Source organism: Molothrus aeneus, chromosome 3, assembly GCF_037042795.1.
Source record: "Molothrus aeneus isolate 106 chromosome 3, BPBGC_Maene_1.0, whole genome shotgun sequence".
Taxonomy (NCBI): Eukaryota; Metazoa; Chordata; class Aves; order Passeriformes; family Icteridae; genus Molothrus; species Molothrus aeneus.
This window is the reverse complement of record NC_089648.1, coordinates 70,588,163-70,608,986: the sequence shown is the minus strand read 5'-3', so window position 1 is coordinate 70,608,986 and position 20,824 is coordinate 70,588,163. Positions and strand designations below refer to the sequence as shown.

The following is a 20,824-nucleotide window of genomic DNA, read 5'->3' as shown; positions in this document are numbered from 1 at the left end:
TTTTAAAAATTATTTTGCAATATTTGATTACACTTATCTATTCTGATAGTGTAATGAATCACTAAGACTTATTTGTAGGGACACACCAAAAAACCAGTTCTCCATGATATGAGATGTCCACTGGATCAAGAAATACCGTCACATGCATTTAACCCAGTGCATAGCACGTGCCTGCTAGTAAACCATCCACAGAGTATATAGGCCTAAATACTGAGATATATTTTAATGCTTTGTTATTTATAGGTGATGTATAATATCTTCTGAAAGGGTGAAATTTCAGTGCCCAAGATTTGAATGCTTTTATTTGCTTTCATGAGGCATCCTGTACAGCAGTATGCGAATGTTAGAAAATATGTGCATTACCACTGTCTAGTAAAAATGTATTTCAAAGATTTATGTTGATTACACTTACATTCCATGAAAAGCCTAAGCTGTACCCCTGTTGAAGCTGGGCAGCTCTGCTTTGTTTAAATGGGCAGAGGAGCAGCCTGGTCCTTGCTAATTAATGTATGCTAAGTGCTTTGAAGTATTTGATTGTCAGGTGTTATACCTTAGAGCTGTGGCATCTTGGGGGTTGGGGTTTTTTGCTCTAATAGATGGGATTTGCTCTGGATACATCACTGATTTGTTTTCAGAAGCCTGTCCTTTTTTTCTTCTTTTTTTTCTTTTGGAACACGCATGGTTTTTTTGCTGGCTGGTGGTGCAGATGTGCCTGTGGCTGTTGTTAACACACAACTGGCACCAAAATTGGTCAGTGTTTCACTGGTGCTGCTCTGTCAGGAGACTGTTGGTGATCACACCATCAGTTTCACAGATGGGTGTTGCTTGTTCAAAGCCTTCAAAACTGGGAAACGTTTAGCTAATGCCTTGCACTACATACAGACATCAAAAAGGTCCAAAAGCTATCCCTTTGTCTTCTGCTACAAGCAATTAGGATAATACTGAATCCATCCCAGACCACATAGTAATAAATATTTTAGCCTTCCCTTAAGTGTGGATTGATATTCAGGTCTGCCTCCTGGTAAATAAAACAAGCAGAACTAAATTTCCCTTTGAATCTGGGCTATTCTGCATTTCCAGTGCTCACAGGTTTGGTTTTTTTTCCTTCTCTTTCTGCCTGTCTCTCTCATTTTGTCTCCAGAGAAAATTACTGTCTGCCTGGAAATCAAGTTACAGTGCTAACTGACATAGTGGCGTGTTGTATGTGGAGAGGGGACCAGACTGGCAGTTTGCTGGGATCTCCTGGGCTTTGTTTGCCTTGGTCAATATAGAACACGCTGCAGCCAACTTTGTATTTATTCAGGGGTGAATCCTGAAAAAAAAACCCAGCAGATCCTGATATAGGAAGCTACATCTTTATCTCAACATCTCAGTGTGTATTTTTATGCTTTGGTCTTGCTGCCTTTCCTTACATGGATCACAGTGTGTGTTGGAAAATGAGAGAGATCAAATTGTCAACATATTCTTTTCTCATTCTTTGCATTCATATATGTAATACAAATGCAGTTCATTTTCAAACCCGCTCACATATGCTCACTGTGCATTTGTAACCCTGTTTGATTATAAATTAGCAGGCATGGATACTGTAGAAGACTTTACCTCATAAATCAAAGCAGCAAAGGTATTCTAGCCCCTAGAACTCCTTTTTTTTATTATTTTAATGCATAACTGTGGTACCAAAATCTCTCTAAAGTTGCATCTAAAGCACTTTTTTTTCCCCTAGAGATTAAGGGTGTAGTTTGTCTCTGAATATAATCAGAAAGTATGTTGAAATAGTTCTATGGCCTAATAGAGGGAAATATCAACTGTGTAATATGTGAAGGCAGCCTTGAAGTACCTCCTAATGTCAGTTCCAGTGATGATAATAGCCTGAAAATTAGTTTCAAAACATGATACGGTGACTTCCCTGAATTTTTAGTATGTTTAGAAAGGTTCCATTTACACATAGGGCTGCAGTTGTCTTTCTCAAGTGAATAATCACCACAGCTCACTTTACTGACCCTTTCTCATCATAAGGTGAGAAGAATTTGCCTATGTGAACAAAAAAAATTATTTAGCACAACAGGGCATCTCATTGCCAACAATCCTTTGAGTAGAATTAGCATATGCAACCACATACGTGTTGTTCAGCAGGATTTAAAAATATTTTCCAACTCTCCAGCATCTGTTACTGTTTTCTTTAGCAGCACAGGTGTCTAACAGTGTCAACACAGCCAAGATCTAGACAGGTTGGTCTGCACTACAAAGTCCTACTGCCGTGGCTGTACCAGCTTGGAGTATGACAGCTTCACACCTTGCATTTCACATTGCTGTGCTGACAAAACCCAGCAGAAGATGACTCTTGTTGCCTTTGTTCAGGGGCTGGTGTAGCTGTGCCAGCAGTGATACCTCTCCATCAGCATATGCTCCATCTTCACCAGAGTGTGTAGCTGGCTAGCACAGGCTCGTCAGGGCATGGCCTTGCCACGCTCATGTTTAGTATTGAGCTTTTCTCAGTTCTTTTTATCTGGCTTAAGGGCTTAGGAAAGCAAAGTGTGCAGGAGATATCCAGAACCAGTCGAGCATTTTCACGTGCCTTGGGTGCAGGATGGTGTCCTGTGGAAACTCCATAATGGATAGAGACTGGGAGAGGAGGACTGGGCACACCAGTATCATGCAGACAGTATTTTGCACCTCCATCCCAAGCCTTTAGCAGCCCTGGCTGTTTGCAGTGCAGTACAGAGTGAGAGTGCTTCACTGTTTGTCTGCCTCCCCCATCTCTCTGATAAAGGATCCTTGCACAGGCAGTCCCAGCTTTCTTACGCCCCCTTCTCCTTCTGCTCTTGGAAAAGAAGTTCAGCTGAAATTTAGATCCAATAAGAAAAAAAAAGGTGGAAGTATTTATCTGCAACAGATTAGTTCTTACCTTCTGAAAAAAAAAAAAAAAAAAAAAAGAAATGACTGTCTGGTCCCAACTAATTATTTAATCTGCTTTGGTAATCCATGGGGAGAGACAGTACATCCTACATGTCCAAGCACACAGAATTGGTTGGGTTGTGCCTGAGACAGGCTCTGTCTCTGTTCAACTGCAGAGACAGTCCACGTAACTGGATGTATAATCTTCAGGGTCCAAGAAGGAAACTGAAGATAACAGTGCTTCTTCTCCAGAGGGTGGTTGGGCACTGGAACAGGCTTTCCAGGGCAGTGGTCACAGCACCAAGCCTGACAGAGCTCAGGAAATGTTCAGACAATGCTCTCAGGCACATGGTGTGATTCTTGGGGCTGTCCTGTGCAGGGCCAGGAGTTAGACTCAATGGTCTTTGTGGGTCCCTTCCAACTCATGCTATTCTGTGACCTGAAACATCCTCATCTGATAGTGATTCTCACCAAGCTGCACTCATTTCCCTTTCACTTTTCCCTTCAGACCAAAAGACATTAAAGGACCTATTTCTTACCCTCAGTCCCAAGTAAAAAGCTGTTCTCCAGAGGTGTGTCCTTGTCTTCACATCACAAGGAATATGATGTAGCTGATTTTTGTATTTGTCGTCTACTGGGAAATAACTAACCCTCATCCTGAACATCATGGGAGACCTTGAGGGGTGGATGATCTTCATCCTGGTCTGCCAGGCCAGGGTGTCTGGAGGAGTAGAGAGCAACATCAGCCACGGCAGTGCCAAGTCTGTCTGCTTAACTTCATCAGCCTGGCCTAATGAGGCTGCTGGACATGGAGCTGTTACCTCTCTGCAGCTGCTCCAAGCCATGTATCAACAGCATGGGGATGTATTCGGCAGCTTTTGGGGGTCCTCTGCAGGCTTTGGGGTCCTCTGTGTGTCTGTGGATGTTGTGATGAGGAGAAGGACTTGTCAAAGTGGCAAAAAATCCTGAGTTCTTGTGTGGTTCACGTGAGAAGAGTTCACCATGGTTAATTCCTTCCTGTCACTCACAGCCCCTGTTTGGCTTCTAGATCTTCTGCTTCATGATTTAGTTTCTTGTATCTACCCCTACTCCACCACTATAAAAATAAGCAAGCGTGGGCAGTGCTGGCACTTAATGGTTAAAATTTTTGTATTGCATAACTAGAGCAGAACCTTGGGAATTAATCTCCATACTTATTAAGAGAAGAAGGTAATTGGATTTTCCTCCTGGTAACTTTTCTTGGCTTTCCCACGTTTTCTGTCCCAATCATGAAAGCATGAGGCTGTGTGTGCAAGCACTGGTCTCTTGCACGTTCCTCACTAGAATAATTAGTGATGTTTCATCAATTACCCTTTGCAGTTTTATAGAAGGTTAGTTTTCCCAAGTAAATTGTTTTAAAAGCTATTTGTAAAAATCGTTCTTCCATATTTTGTAGCTCATTATATTTTAGTTCTTGCTGCACTCTTTTAAAGCTTTATCTACTAGAATTTAAGTAAAGAGTACTTTATTAAAAATGGAAAGAAACCTGAGAGCTTCCATTGTACCATGGGAATCTGCATTAGAGAGGGTCTTTAAGTATCCAGTCTTCACTGTGCTTAAAATACCGAATAAATAAACTTTGGGAATAAGTTCCTTGTTCATTTTTTATTTCTGATTATAGATAATTTAAAAAAAATACTCACTATATAATTTCTTTTCCCTTTACTTGATCTACACTATTACACAGTTGTGCTTGGTCCTGTATTTGATCCAACGCTTGTGGGCTCTTTAGTTTAATTTGTAATTTGTCCATTAATTAAGAGGGTAAGATGTGGTATGATGGCTGAAGCTAGGGACCAAGAATCAAAATTTCTGAGTTTTTCCTCACTCTGTTTCTGACCTGAGGAAAGTCACTTACACCTTCTGACTTATAATGTCTCTGGGACTCTGAATATAATTATATTAAATGCCCCCAAGCAATGATAATGGCAAGACAGAAATTGCTCCACAGAGATGTTCAGTTGCAGGTTTCAGGTCAAGTCTCCTTCAGGTTCAGCCACTCATGTAATTTTGGGGGGTCTCTTCTGCAGCTCTTTATGAAGAAAGTATTCAACCAGTCTTTCACTGAGAATGATTTAGCATCACTAGTGAAGGAGGGGACAGAAAGGACTGGCTTGGTTTTGAAATCTCATTCCAGTGTGTGTGTGTGTGTGTGTGTGTGTGTGTGTGTGCACCTGTCAGGAAGGAAAAATCCCTTGCACTAGGGTAGAGCAGTGGCTGTGATTCCCTGAGGAGAAGAAACATGAGTGCTCATCCTGCTGAAACTCTGAACCTTAACTGTCCTTGCACTTCCTTTTTTGCCTATATCTCTTAATAAAACAAATAGTCAAATGAGGGGGAAAAAACCCAAACAAAGAAAATAAAGTCCATTAGAACAAAGAAATGAGAGGAATAAATAATCCAGTAGGAAATTCCCAGCACATCCCTTTTTGAAGGTTTCAGGAAATTCCATTTGTTTGAGGAAATGCTGAAAATTAGGAGGAGCCCTGAAGAGGGCCTGGCAGGAGACAGCTGAGGTCATTTTTCACTGCCAGGACTGCACTGTGTTGTCTCTTCTTTTACAAGTCATCGGCAAGCATTATTACCTGGTGAAAAAATTTGTTTTGCAACTCATCCTGAGTCCTCATAAATCATTAATGCCTGGCTAAGCACAGTGTGAGCATTACAAATTCTCTGAGAATGAGGGCCCATTCTGATACAACCTTGTGTCCAATACTAATGCCTGCTAGTTATTTAGTAATACAAAGGAGCCTGAGCGAGGAAGATCGATGAATCAATGCGGTCTCCTGACTTCCTTCTGCTCTCCCCCGCCTCTCCTCTTTCTAGTTCAGATACTAAGCTGCAAAAATTCAGGACAGTTCATAGTCGTCTCTCTGTGGGCAGAACTATAGCAATTTAGGGGAACAAGGAGGAAATCACAGCCTGCAAATATCTGTAGGAAAAAGAGGAGCTTTGGTTTCTGATTAGAACTTATTCTGATTTCTGGGTTCTTGTGAGGCAAATTGCATCACTGCTCCAGACCTGTTTTCTGGTTTGCATCCCTTAATGATTCCATGCAGCATAAAGCACATTCAAGTGTGTAAAGAGCATAGATAGAAGCTGTGCCCAGGACTGAGTGTAATTAAAGGGTGCTCAGCACGTCCAAATAATGAGCCCATTACCTGTGGGAGCTGCTTGGGGAATTAGATGCTCAAACCAGCTCTCACAATACTGGAAGCAGCACAGAGAACACATCATCAATAGGTATTGTGGCTGAGCTTTGTGTCTTGTGTTTCAGTAATCTTGGCCACAGTCAGGAGTTCAAGGATGATCTGTACTGATCTGCTTACCCTGAGCTCACTTCCTAAAACCCCCAGCCCATTCAAGAGTACATCTCCTCTCCTCTCCTCTCCTCTCCCACACAGGATCCATCTGTGCAGTTGCTATTCATACAGCTGTGCCCTTTGAACACTGTAATAATTGATCATGAGCTTTAAAAGAGGGAGATGGAATGAGGTGAGGTGGAGATTGACCCTTTGTAAGGGTAATCTTAGACCTGTATGATTTAGTCATGGATGGAGCCCTTGTCCTGAAAGGCCTCTACAAGGAAGGTTCTAAAGTCACAGATACAAGAGAAATGGGACTTGAATAGGAGCTTAGGGAAAGTGCAAATGGGGGTCAAGGACAGTGGTTGGGTAAATGTGAAAAAGGGGAGAGAGTATCAGAAAGTTTAGAGGGAAAAGTAACAGTCTTTAAGACACGAAATGATAGAAAATTGATGTGAGGAAAATGTCATTGCTGTAAATGAAAGTGGGAAAATGGACCACGACAGAGAATGGGGGGGAAAATTGTTCATATGTGAAAAGGGACAGAAAAATGCTTCCTCCATAAATATATGCAACTGATAAAGCACCTGCTGCTGGTCCTGTGAAACCAGAGACCTCAGTCACTTTGGCCCTCAGTCAAGTACAACACCCCTTGTGCCCAAACCATGCTTGATCTTTAGCTGAGGCCCAAAGCGTTCCTTGTGCAGTGAGACTTCAGGCATCACACCTGCAGCAAAACCCTGAGACTCCCCTGCACCAGAGTGAACATTCAGATCCCATCTTAGGTTTTGCTCAAAATGTATCATTGTGCTTTACCTCAGGTGAATTTGTTAAAAATAGTCCCTGCTACAGCACCCACAGGACAAAGTGGTTTATTTTCCCCTATTATAGATCTGACAAAAGCCTGCTGTTATTTCTGTGCCCTCTCTAATGATCTGCTTGCTCTCTGGAGAGCACTGACCCATTTCAGCATAGAATAATTAGCCTTTCAGACACTACTGTGTTTCCATTAAATAGACATAAATGTGCAAGGTGACATTTATTTACTTAGGCCTGAAAAATATGCACCACAGATGTTGGGGCTTGGGAGAGCTTCAATTTCTTTTCATGAAACAGTTGTATATTTGCATGCTTTTGTGTCGTTAAACGGTAGTGCTTGACTGAAATGATTCCTGTTGAGTTTCCTTGATGAAGCAGGGGAGCACAGGGATTATTTGGGTCTGGGTTTCACCATGAGACCCTTTGGCAAGGCTTTGGCAGCTCTTGCTCAAGCCTGTCAGTGGCTTTGAGCACAGTTAGAGTTACAGACCCTTGAGGTCCCTTTTACTTCATGTAAGGACTCCATGTAAGGAACTGTTGTTGATTTACAGATCTGTCTGAAGAGGAATGTGTTCAGGGTGTTACACTGAGGAAATGAGAACCTTGACCTATTGCAAACATAAAATAAACCCAAAGTCCTTTAGTATTTAAAATCAGCTCTTCTGTCATCTTGATCACTGGCTTCTGAACCACCAGGCTATTGCCCAGGTGAAAAGTATATTATTCATCTTGATAGCCACTTTAGTCTGCAAAGTTGGAGGGAAGTCTTAGCCTTAAAAGTCCAGGCAGCATATAAAACATGTAGGTTGCCTAGTAGTTCACATCCCCACATGGAGACGTGGCATGCTATCTTTTCATTCCATTAGCACCAATAGGCTCTGTAAAAGGAGACATCACACAAGGTAGGTGCTTTATTGCAGGATGGAAACAATTTCATAGGTTATTTTAATCATTATGATTCTTTCATGATGTGTGAAAGTTGATTGTTGCTGTAAATGAAGCCATTGAAGGCTAAAAAATAAAAATGCTGTGATGGTAAAAATCCTTGGAGTGCAAAAAATAGGAATTGCTATAAAAGGGAGTAATTTATTCTCTGCATGAGATTTCTTTTTATCATAAGGATGCTTTAAAGCTAATTCTGAAACCTATACAATTGTAGTCTATATAGCTGAGGTATATTGCAAGGTGCATTGATAATTTAGCTAATTTTATATGCACTGTAATTTATATATTATTTAGAAGTGCTATTTTTTATGTTAACTGAGAGGCTTAACACATTTTTACGATGTTAAGGATAAGTTATTTTTGCAGGTCTTGTGGTTTTATTATTTTGACCCATATCCAGTTCATATTGCATCATAATACCATTTTTACTAATATTATTCTAGTATGTTCAAAACTTATTTCCATTTGGATAGAAATTCATTAGCTCTTGGTTTTGATTATAACAAATTATTTTAACTTTTCTGTGATAATACATTCTCTGTGTTTCTGATTTGCTAATGCTGAAATATTTTATTTTCATTTTTAACCCTTCAAAATTTAGGAATTGTTTTCGCTTTTTTTTTCTGTGTATATATATTTCAGTTGTTTAGACCTACTGGTTCCTGCTTTTTTCTTTTTCTTTTTTTTTAATATGTTATGTTCGTAACTTCTGACTGTCTGTGTTGAGCCAATCTTACCAACAAAAATATCAATTGTTTCCTGTTTCTCTACTTCTTTACAAAAAAAATTAAAAGTAAAAAGTAAAAATAAAAAACTCTTAATGGGAACCCTGGCACTGTCTGTCTTCTCTGTTCTGCAGAAATGTTGAAGGAGTTGAACCAGCAACGCAGAGCGAAAGAGTTTACAGACCTGAAAATTATTGTTGAAGGCAAAGAGTTTGAAGTCCACCAAAATGTTCTAGCTTCCTGCAGCTTGTATTTCAAGGACCTGATTAAAAGGTTTGCCTTCCTTCCAGCTGTGATCTGCTCTGTTCTTTTGTAGGGCGCATTTGTGTCGCTTTTTTTTCCTCCCCTCTCTTGCAGGTTTATGAAGATTGAATCTCCTGTCACAGAGCCAGTAGCCATTCTTTCCACCTCCTCTGAATGTATTTCCAAACTGAGGCTCAGATCCATTTGTTACACATCTGACTCGTACAGTGTAATTATTTCTGATGAGTAGAGGCTGGTTTTGGCCGAAGACAGTGTTCCACCACTGAGAGATCTAAGATTTAAACTCCTCTGCTAATGGTGATTCAGTCCACAACTAAAAACTACTGCTGTCAATGTTTGCAAGGGACTCTGTCACACACGACTAAAGTCTGTGCTTCAGGCTGCAGAAAGCCATCAGCATTCAGGTGAACGGTGCTGAGACATCGTGCAAATAAAGCATTTGGAGTACTGTAATCCCTTCACCCTGAAATCTTTGTTACATGCTTTTGTGTGGCTTTTATGGGCAAAGGGATTGATATTTTTATTATTTGGGGACTTCTAAAAGAAGAAAAGACAACTGATTAATTTCTCTAGAAAAAAATCGGAAATAAGATGATTTTGTGGACAAAATGTAGCTCGGTCTGCTTATTGGACTAACAGTAGCCTTTTCACACAAACACTTCAGCTTAGGGTAGGTACAGTATGTACATTTTCTAAACATCATGTCTCCACCTTCGCATTTTCCCCCTTCTGTTTCTAGCTGATTTATTCTAAACAGTGCATGATAATCTTTTTTTTCCATTACATTGATTTTTCAATTTGTATGCTTCATATACTTGCATAGGAATAATTTGGTACTCTCGTATTATTAGTAAGTTAGAGTAGCAAGTAGGGAGAAAAAAAACACGAGGATAACTTTCATTTTTCTCTCAATCATCAGCAAATTAATGCAGCTGCTGATTTTGCCTTGCAGTATTTTCCTGAGCAGACTGAGCCTGGACTGTGCTAAAAAATGGGATTAAAGAACATTTTGCTTGCTTCAAATCCTGTATTTAAATTTTGCCAACTAACACAATAGTGACTGTATTTTATTTCAGGATGGCATATTGGCTGGTATCTCCTTTCAGTGTATTGTGTCCTTTTGCACAAAGCTGGTTCTATAATTATGGATATATATTACATTTCTATGATATAACTGTACTGACTGCCTTATCAATTATTCATAAAAAATATGTTGGCCTAGGAAGCATGTCTTTTCCCCTCTGTAAATCTAATGATTGCTAGCAGTAGCTATGCCAGATCTCTCCTGTCCTTTCTCTTCTGTCTGCTCATTATTATTTAATCGTTAAGGCTACAGTATATGCTTTTCAGGGTAATAAGGAGTAGAGTCTACAGGAAAAGAAAAATTATAGAACCAACTTACAGAAACAAAATCACTGACTGTCCAAAGACTGTCATTTGGATTTTGTTGTGAAGACATCTGCTTGTGTGCAGAAGTCACCAGGCAGCATCTATTTCTAGAAGCACACTGACGAATCTTGCTGCTTTATTATTTAGTTATTAAATGGAGGTATACGTTAGATTGAGCACTGCTCTGTTATGAATTTAGTGAAAACAATATAAAAAATTAAATTCCTAGATTTTGTGAAAGCAAAAGCCTGGTTTTCAGCATGTATTGTCTTTTAGCTGCCCACATAAGGCTTGCATGCATTACAAGAAAAAAACAGTTGAAGGTTTAGACTGTTTGCTAAACTCACCACTTTTTGCCTTCTTTCACATCATCAGCAGCAATAAATATTCCAGAGGTCAATTTGTGTCCACCATCAGGTCTCTCCATCCCAGTTGCTTTCCATATATAACCTCAGCTGCACACATGTAACCTTGATGGAGGCTAATGGAGTTGCACAGGTGTATCCAAGGCAAAAATGCCTTTATTACTGATGATGATGCTTGAATAAGAAAAAATTCAGCTTGATGTCAAGTTGAGTTTGCAAAACTGTCAGGTGAGAAAACTAAATATTCACCTGTAAACTGAGCAAATGTGTCTTTGCGAGACAATAAACTCAGGGCTATGGGGTGGAATTTCTAAAGACTTGCTTTTTGTAGGATATTTGCAGTGTAAAGCCTTGTCTTTTATGAAACCCCATGGAAGTCAAGGGCTCAGATTGCAAGAGGCACTCAATTTTTTGTGGGATCATGCCCTTAATAATACACAATCATTATAGTTCATAGAGTTAGAATGTTTACAGATACAATACATCTAGAATCCTCTATGATATTTGTTAGCAGCTCCTTTGAGGCAGCACTTAAAGCTTTATGTGATTTATATTGCACTCCTTGTGTTATTGTAGAAATCAAAACAAGAAATGGCAGTTTTTCTTAAAGAATAAAAGAGATCTCTTTATATTAAATATAATAGAAAGGCCATTTCAATCAGTGCAAGCCAGGGTTAAACCCTAGTGTCATTCCATCCACAGGCACCGATGTGTCACCAGAAACATCAATGAGAATATGATCTATTCATGAAGGTACTATGTACCTCTATAGAAACATGCAGAAATAGAATCTTTCAGGGTATTTACCTCGGCTTATTATTTGCCACAGGCTGGTTATTATTAACCTCATATTCTGCCATTGATTCCACTGTGTGTTCAAGTTGGTATCTGATGGTAGAATAGCAAGTAGTGTCTCAAAAGAATAAAAGAGAAATGTTCAAAATCAAATAAGATCAATTATTTCCTTCTCAAAATAAAACCAAAATACAGATAAAAAACATAATAGAACTAGAGTTATTGCTCATCTTGAGCAAGGCTATTTGATGAGAATTAGTCATAGCAGGGAAGAAAATATGTTGTTCTTATTGCACTGATGAAAAGATAATAGCCAGGTTTGATTGTCCAAAACAATTGTAAACTTCTTTACTAAACAAAATTGGTAACGAGAGTGCATTTTGAAACCCCTTTAGTTTCTCAGAAAATGGCTAATCCTGTGCTGAGCATTCTGCTCCTCATCCAGAAAATTCTCCATTGTATGTGATTTATCTTTCAAATATATGAGCCTTTTTGAGCTTGGTTTAGTCTAGTCCTGAGCCTGAGCTCAGCACCATACCAGGCACCTGTTTTGGAAACAGGTCATCCCTGTCAGTAGCTGCACAGCACTCAAGCCTAAGCCAGAACTTGGTGTTCATCTCCCTCCCAACAGCAACTGACCATGGAAAACAATCTCAGCCCTTTTTAGTGCAGAATCATCTGAAAAGGATCATGCGTATTAGGAACGGCAGGTGTGAAATATTCCTGATACCTGCTCCACACCACTGTGCCCACGAAGGGCAAAAGGTGAGATTCAGGGGAAGGGTGAGGATCCATACAGGACTACTGCAGTATAGAGCTTCAGGAGAACATGGATGATAAACAGCAGCTGGACTGGGCCACTGTCCCCTAAAGGCCATCTTACATATTTTGAGTGCACTGCCAACCACATTGACTCCAGCCTGTTTGACTTTGCTACTCATGGAATCAGCCATCTCAAAACAAGGGCTTAATTTATGATGCAGACAATGAAAAGGAGAACCTTGAAGGCTTCCTGTAGGATCTTTTTCTCCTAATTTTGATTCCTGTGTGCAGATAGGGCCCGTGGATCAATGAAAGGTGTTAATGTCTTGTTTTAACTAACCAACATTTAGGTCCAAGGCTGGTGTCTAAGGCAGGTTGAGTCTAATCTCACCTACTTGACTGTTACTGCAGTCTGCAGAGAGGGACACAGACCTATCCAAGAGGCAGGACCTCTCCCCACAAAATAGGTGTCTAAGAGATGAGATGAAGGAGGAGGCCATCCCCCTTTCCTATAAAAGAGAGGGTGATTTGCATAGACAGTGAACTTATGATGGGCATACCATTGATTCCCTCAGGGGTCCAGCCTAAGCTGGCTGTCTGGGCTTCTCTGCAGCTGGGAGGAAAGATGGGAATGTCTGTAGGATGATACATCCCATTTCACGATAAATAGCACGATTTGCCTTCTGAAGTGCTTATTTTTCATGACCCAGAGAGAAAGACCAGTCACCCAGCCTGAATCATAGTTGACTAAAAGGACGTGAATGATTTCTTATGGCAACTAGTGGTTTTCTTAATGGCACATATTTATGCTTATATCTGTACACAGAAAAAAAAAAAAAAGAAACAAATCCAGATCCATCAAAAAACGTATCTCCAAAAATGTGCCTCTTGCAGAGCACAGATTTTCTTATTTAAAGCATTCTTGGTTTGGAGGAGGAAAGAAATGAGCTCTGTTTTTGTATCTGCCCTAGAAGAAATGGTGGAAGGTGGGTGTGGGTGTGTGTAGCAGGAGGAAGGAACGAATGGAAAATCCCACAAAGAGCCATCTTTTTTGTTTCCAGCTGTATTTGGGATAGACAAATGCAGCTGCTGAATAAATGGAATTTCTGATTTCCGTAACAAAAAAGTGTTTCACCAGAACATTTTAATTTGCTACTTTCTTCTTCCTAACCCAGAGTACTGGAATCTCTACCAAATATGACATTATTAAAAGGAAGCACTTGACATAAAAGTCTCTTCTTGGCCAAAATGCTTGCTTTTATAAGCAAGCTTTTACAAGTAGATTTCTCTCTGGTCAGTTGCTAAAGATACACAGATCTTGTCCTACAAGCTTTATCTTTTCAAGATTAGATTTTAATGATGCATTCTAATCTTTAAGTCATCTTGAGTGTCTGATTCCACTGGCTTAGAGTGGAAGTCTTAAGTCTTATGTACAAAGAGATTCTGTCACAAGAAGCAGTATTTTGGATGCATTGTAATCTGGCCCAGCTATGTTCATCCTTCTTTTCCTACAAAGCAGACCCAGTGACTTCATGGCCAAATTGCTTTTCCACAATACTCTGCCTTTTTCTCAAGTCTTCAGGTTTTTGATTTTTTTTTTTCCTAAAGTACTCTCTGAGGGCTTGAAGGCAGGGCAGGAGAAGTAAAGCATTTAGGGTGAGAAGACCAAATTCCTCTTGCTTTAAACCTACACAGAAGACGAAGATGTCATTCTGCATTTTACACCATTGCGTGGAAAGGAAGCATTTGGATGCACAACAGAGAAACCTGCCACTATCCATCTGAAACAGCCTGACAAAACTGCAAAAGCGTTTAGGTGTCTGGAAAACAGACTGTCTGGTTTGTGTTTACATTCTAATAAGTCCAAAATGAGAAACAGCAGGATGAAAGAAAAATCTACTCTTAGTGACCCCTTCATGTTTTCCTGCTTATTAAGAGTCTTGCTTTTAACTCTGGGAGAGAAGCAAGCAGCTTTCCACATCTGCATACTTCAGCTCCATTGTAGAACAGAATGAATGTGGAAACAAACTATAGCATGTAGTTGAAAACAGAGAAATTGGGAGTTAAAGATACAATGTTCGTTTCTGAAGCCAGGAGAGGTACCTTGTGCCTAGAGAAAGAGCTCCAGGGGTTTCTGTTAAACCTTTTAGACCAGGAGAATGGGAGGTCGCATGGGCGTGTAAAATATCCTTCACCCTTTACTGAAAGGGGACAGGTGTAAATTGTACTGTGGACAAGGATTTTCTCTTAAACGAGGCGGTGATAATTGCTGTGTGTTGGGCACGAGATCTTGGCATGGAGCAAGCTTCCTGCTCTCAGTGGCCTATTTCCATGAGCGCTGCACGCGCTCTGCCTGCCCAGGCAGCCGCCTGCCCGCCCCTCAGAGCTCCCAGCTGGGCTTCAAATTCCTCAGCTGCCAGACCTTGGGAAATGTGTTTTCATCAGGCAAAAGTGTATGGTGTTCTACATAAATGAATGGCACTTTACAAATATTCAGTGGTGTTCTGCACTGCCACACAACCCATCACAGGTGTCACAGCCTGGCTGTTTCCAGCCCCGCATGCATGGCTGTGGATTCGGAGGGTGAGTGGCTTGGGCTGGATGCCACTCTGCAAGGAGGGGCAGAGCAATGTGCCCTGCTCTGAAGAGAAACCCTGGCAAGGAGGTCAGAAGGGCTCCTTTTCAAGCCTTGAGACGCCGCACAGAACTTAATCTTCTGCTTGTAAAATTCTGCCCTGTGATGGCAGCTGTTGAGGCACCGAGCAGATCCCTGAAGCTCTCACTCCTCTTCCTCGCTGACAGCATCTCTGTTTACTGTAGCTGGGGCTTCTTGCTCCCATAATTTCTAGACTCAAGCACAAATTCTGCAAATCTTACCCAAGGAATGACAGACTAATCACCTCTCCTGCTCCAGCTCTACCCATCCACGAGCCACCCAGCTGTCATGCAACATCTCTCAAGATGCCAGTGCAAGTGACCTACCTCTGTTTGCTTACATCTCACAACCCTGCCTAGGCTCAACTCTTGTTAAAATTCAGGGCTGAAAGAGAGCAGTTATCTAAAAATGTGCAGTTCAAGATAAATTAATCAAAGAAAACAAAAAAAAAAATCTTCCACAGCATAGAAACAGGAGCCATATTCTTGAAAACTGTCATTTTGGGGGCAATTCCAAAAGCCAGTCTTGCCCTAAAATGAGGGTAACCAAATCTCCAACTCCAACTTGCTTGTAGGTAGCTCCAGGGCTCAGTAGTTCACTCCTTTCTATTATATCATCAAGGATGAGCCACTGCTGGATTGGGATAATGAATTTCAATTAATATGACCAGGCTATGATCATATCTGATTGTGGTGCCCTCTTTTTGCTTGCACAGTGCTGAGCTTCAGTGTCTGAAATACTCAGAGCAGTTCTGCAGGGTGGATGGGCGGGGACTGATGGGGTGAGAAGAGCCACGTGCCCTTTCCTGCCTATGCTGTGGCCATAGGTGAGGTGCTTCATGCCTTTCATTCACTGATGTCTCTGGATCTATAAATACTGTAGAAAAGCACTAGCAACACTCTGTAGCTGAAGGAGAAAGAACCAGTGCCTGACAGAATTAATTCTAATTACTGTAATACTGATTGGGATCCTTGGGCACTGCCATAATCATAGTAATAGTAATAAATAATAATGGTGGTTATCATTATTTTATTATTGTTTTCCCTCTAGACATTGCAATGACGAGAAAGAGTCTTGGATAGACTACCTAGATAATTACTTGTATAAATTTCACTACATTTCTAAGAAATAGATTTATTAGCTGCATGCCAGCTTTGTGCTAAGCTAGTTTTTGATGGTGTAATAAATATCATTAAAAGAAATCAGATAGGAGTTGAGTAAGGGTTTGAGCTTTGAGGTTGATGAGAATATATTTTTTTATTCTGTCAACTTACTTTTAATCTTCCTTCATATATAATCCCCCAGAACCTGCTTGCATCTTTCATTTACCTTTAACAAATAGTAGCTCTCACCCAGGTTGTTTTGCCACTGAATTAGGCTGTCAGAGATAGTTGCAAACAAGGTAGATCCCACACTGTTAATAAGTTGTCCCAGTTTTTTTGTTTCTCTACTACTACTTTGTGAGACGCAGTCTATTCTCAGTCCCTAGGAAGAGTCTAGGTCATGAAACACTGTTCTTCCAAGGGCACTTGCTATTCACTTCTTCATTCACTTGCCAGTCGTTTAAGCCAGCATCTTCAAACTCGTCATCTTCTTTCTTAAATCTCAGCAGGGAGCCAGATTTGTGCCTCTGACTGTGATCCCCGACACCGTAGCGTTACAGACTGCTGCTGATCCTGCCTTTAGAAATGGTCCTGGCCAAGCATTTAGATTGTGTTCCATCAGTGAATGGCATTAAGGGTATATAGGAAACGTGGCTCCTTTGTTTGCTTTATTTTATTCTGGCCATGTTGTCCGTGAACAAAAGCGTTTGCTCTTAATCCCATTGCTCGTCTTGGTTTGTAATGATCATTTCTGTGATGGTGAATTAGCAGGAGCTGCTGGTGCGTGCCCGAGCTCACAGCCATTAATTTTCCTGATTTTCTTCTGATAAAGCAGGTGCAAACTGGCAGCATTTGACCCTAATAAGTTACACTAGTCTTTCCAGATTTTGTTTGCCTGGAACAAGGAACATTATTTGTATCAACATCCTGATAAAAAGTGAGCAAATGGATTTGTTGGGCAGGTAAATTTTCCTGACGAATTTGCAAGCCTGTGTTTAAACAATGTAATTTATTTAATCTTGTGATTTTACGAGTTCTTTATTGTAATCATACAATAGAACCATTACAGTACATGTTTTCTTCTCTCATGAGACAGATGGATAGTGACTGAGGCTCAAAGATAATGTTTATCTACAAGATAGAATAACGAAGGCAGAGATTTGCAAGTTAATACATTTTGAGCTGATAAAAAAATTCCAAAAGAGAAGAAATGCTGGGGTGTAGTTTTGGGTTTTTTTTTAATCCTGTTTAATAAAACATTCAGTGACTTATGACATACGTATTGCAATGATGTTGCTCTATAAATGTCCCTTCCTGTCATCATTTACATGACTGATTACCTTGCAGCTGCATAAACTTGTATATCTCAGTAAATAACCTATTACCTCAGTATGCACATGTTTTTTGCTGCATGTTGGGGAAATATATGTTGTATGTTTGGGCATCTAAGCTTTTATATCTCATGAACCCATAATTACGATAAATCCAGATATTCAGTACAAAATACAACTTTCCATGTAGAGTACTGAGTCTGGTTTGTACATAGCTGAAGGCTGGCTATGATTTAACAACGTTTCTTTTCTACTTCTTCCAAAATACGTAAACATACTGGTTTTGAACCATTAATCACTCTGAAGACAATAAAAGAATCAAATAGTGGACAGTTAAAATGCAGCATCATTGCAGTCTCTTCTTTGCCTGAAGTTTCAGTGCTTTAAGGATTAAAGTAAAAAGTTAAAGTTCCACAATAAACAAGATGTTCAGTCTAAGTTGTGTCAACATGAGCAGCAGTTTCTAATGAGCACACAGCTAACGGACTCTTAAGCCTCATGAGAAGCTATCTACCCCAGTCTGCAGTCCTTTCTTTGGTAATCAAAATAATTTGACAGAGATAAAAAGAAGTAGCTTTTCTTTGGTTAAGTGCTTCATCTTACATGGAAATCTTGGATTTCCTGTTTTCTGGAGTCCTAAATACTGTCCAGGGAACAAAGCAATTTAATTTGATTATTTTATTGTCCTATCTATCTTGGTAGAAAATATGTAGCTGTCTTATAATGGGAAGACAATTACTTTAGGGTAAGCATTTATATTCCTGATTATGAAAACAAGCCAGCAAGATCAGTGTGTTGAGCTGATAGGGCAAATCCTGGAAATACGTTGGGGTGGAGAGGCCAAAAGGCAGCTGCGTGATGGGACAGGCCGTTGCTTTGGTCCATGCAGGCAGGGAGCTCCTCCCTGCTGCCAGCAATCCTGCAGCCTCCTGTCAGCTCAAACATTTGCTTTTAGTGCATGAGATTTAGATCCCTGAGTTGTATAAAACCCTGAGCCATAGATAGTCAAAGACAACAATTTTTTTTTCTTACACTGCCAGAACGAGTGTGTTCTCCTATTTCTTAAAGATAGATTCTGAGTGAAATATGAACAAAATTGAGCTTATATTATGGAGCCAGCTCCTTCCTGCTGTCTCCTGCTGGGAGAAGCAGGTAGTGGCAGTAGGCTCACAGGTGGACCTTGGAGAGGAAAAAGGAAACAATTACACACCAAGTCCCACTTGTCCAGGGAAATAACAGTTCTAAATGCGTCTTTATTTTAAATGTTAATCATTTATTTCAGTGCCCTTTTGGAGCACAAAGCTTAAATATACGTCATACCTCTGAGTCTACGGCATGGTGAGTCATATGGCATCGAATGAAATAGGTGTCACAAACTCTGTCAGTCCTCCTGTTCTCAACCAGGCAGCCTGGGTGGAAGCTGAACCAACTGTTCCTAGGCAGTAATGTACATTTACATAAAATGTTTCACATTTTTCATGTTTATTCTGTGCAGATGGCTCCATTTTGAACATCCAGAATTTGTTTTGACTTTGTGACTGTAGCTTGTAAACAGAGCGTTGGCTGGCATCTGCACTGGGTATAGGTAGCTTTTCGTATTTGATCTAAAATTGAGTGAAGCTGTAGCCAAACCATTAGTCAGTCAAAATAATGTTGCAAGCCAGTTAAAGGCAGCATATCCAAACCATGAGGGAAGGCTGAATGAGAGGCGGTAGCGCTGTCCATAAATTGACAAATTGATGCGTTCGCGATGTTTCACTTACACAGCTACTTTATCCAGCCTCTCAATGTGGCTTTGCAATTCAAGGCATCTCACTATTAAATGTTTTGAACAGAGTCACACAGACGTTCAGTTATGGGAACGTGTTGATACAAATAATGCACGAAAAATGCATAGATACACATCTATTTATAACTCAAGATGCAGAAAACTTCAGTTGCATCACTATTAAACATGAAAGCAGTATGACTGATTCTTGTATGTGTGTATTACATGTTTGGAAATTATTTTCAAGGAAAAATAAATAGCAAAAAAATGTAGATTTCTCTAATTTTTCTTTTGTCAGTTTCACTACTAGATCTTGCAGATGAAGTATTAGGGTTATTTTTCTTGCTATCAGGTATTTAAACATTTTTTCTCTTTCCTATATATTAGTTAACAGAAAGGGACACTGATTCTGATTTGTTATTTGAGTGTAATCAAACCATCTTTTGCTTTTTAAGGGTTCCCTGTGCCTTTGTCTTTTCTAGTTGAAGCAATTTAGTTGAAGGATAAGCAGCCAAACTACGTTCAAAGGCATTCGCTTGATTTTGTTGGATTTAATTATTCCAGACAATGCAGAATATTTTTCAGTAACTCCCCCCTTACCATTCAGAGCATATCTGTGCTTCCTGCTTATCTGCAGGTTCAGTTCTGCTTGCACATTGCTCAGGTCTATCACCTTGCTGGAGAAATACATGATTTGTAAATCTGAAAGAATTCCCCAACAGCTACCATAAAATTAAGCTGTTAAAGAGCTCTTGGAGCTTGTTTAAATGTAGACCTAAACAAATCTCTTTGCTGTTTAGCTCAAGATAAATCTTTTTAAAAGTCCTGTTCTAAATCACTTCCCAATTTTAATGAGTTTATATATCAGCCTTTGCCAGATTTTTACTGTAGCTTTTCTCCAAGATTATAGCCATGATAAAGTAAGGACTAAAATTGTTTATTATATATTATTCTTCAGAAGCAAAACTTTTTCCCCCAGAGGCTGTTGGGAGAGCTATTGATTTTCTGCCACAATGTGAAATGTGTGACCTTTATAATATGAGCAATGATTACAGGGCCAATAAAATGACATCATTCTGTTTAAACTTTAGAGTTCACCGGGCAAATAGCAGAATGTGCCACATTTAATGATGTCCATGGATGATAAGGGTGCGTTGACTGGCTTCAGGTGAGACTGAAACATGAAGGAGGCAGGCTCTCAATCCCCAAAACACCTCATGTTTGTTTGTTCCAGGAGCTGGGGAACAGGAGTGTATGTACCAGGTAGAACTGTGACTTTTCCCAGCTCTAAAGGCAGGAAGTCAGGGCTTTTCTGGTAACAGACTTCTCTAAATGTTTGCATTTACTGATGTCACCAACAAAATTCCTCCTGTTGTGACACAGGATGAGCTATTTGGGGAACAGCTCTATATATTGTTACAGATTTTCCCAAATCCACTGCATTTGCAGTTACAGGACTAAATTCTATTCTTGTAATATGGCTTTAGCCACTTCATTGCATTTCCTCTAGAGGAGCTAAGAGAAGACTCTGTCCCAAACAAATGAATTCTAACTGCACAGGGCATATACATTCTAATATTTGTGAAAACAAGGAACACAGAAACCTTTATTCAGGCTTTGAGGGGGATGCTACAACCTGATTCACTGAAATCATTTCATAACA

At 40.0% G+C, this 20,824-nt stretch overlaps 1 protein-coding gene across 2 annotated transcripts in view; it reads left to right on the top strand.

The window, feature by feature from the left end:
* The window catches only part of KLHL29 (kelch like family member 29), a 389,461-nt gene that overhangs the window by 308,415 nt on the left and 60,222 nt on the right, over positions 1–20,824 (top strand). For both annotated transcript variants that reach the window (XM_066547162.1, XM_066547161.1), the window contains one exon: positions 8,863–9,001. In XM_066547162.1, coding sequence (XP_066403259.1) covers positions 8,863–9,001 — 139 coding nt within the window. The remainder of the gene's footprint in view (positions 1–8,862; positions 9,002–20,824) is intronic.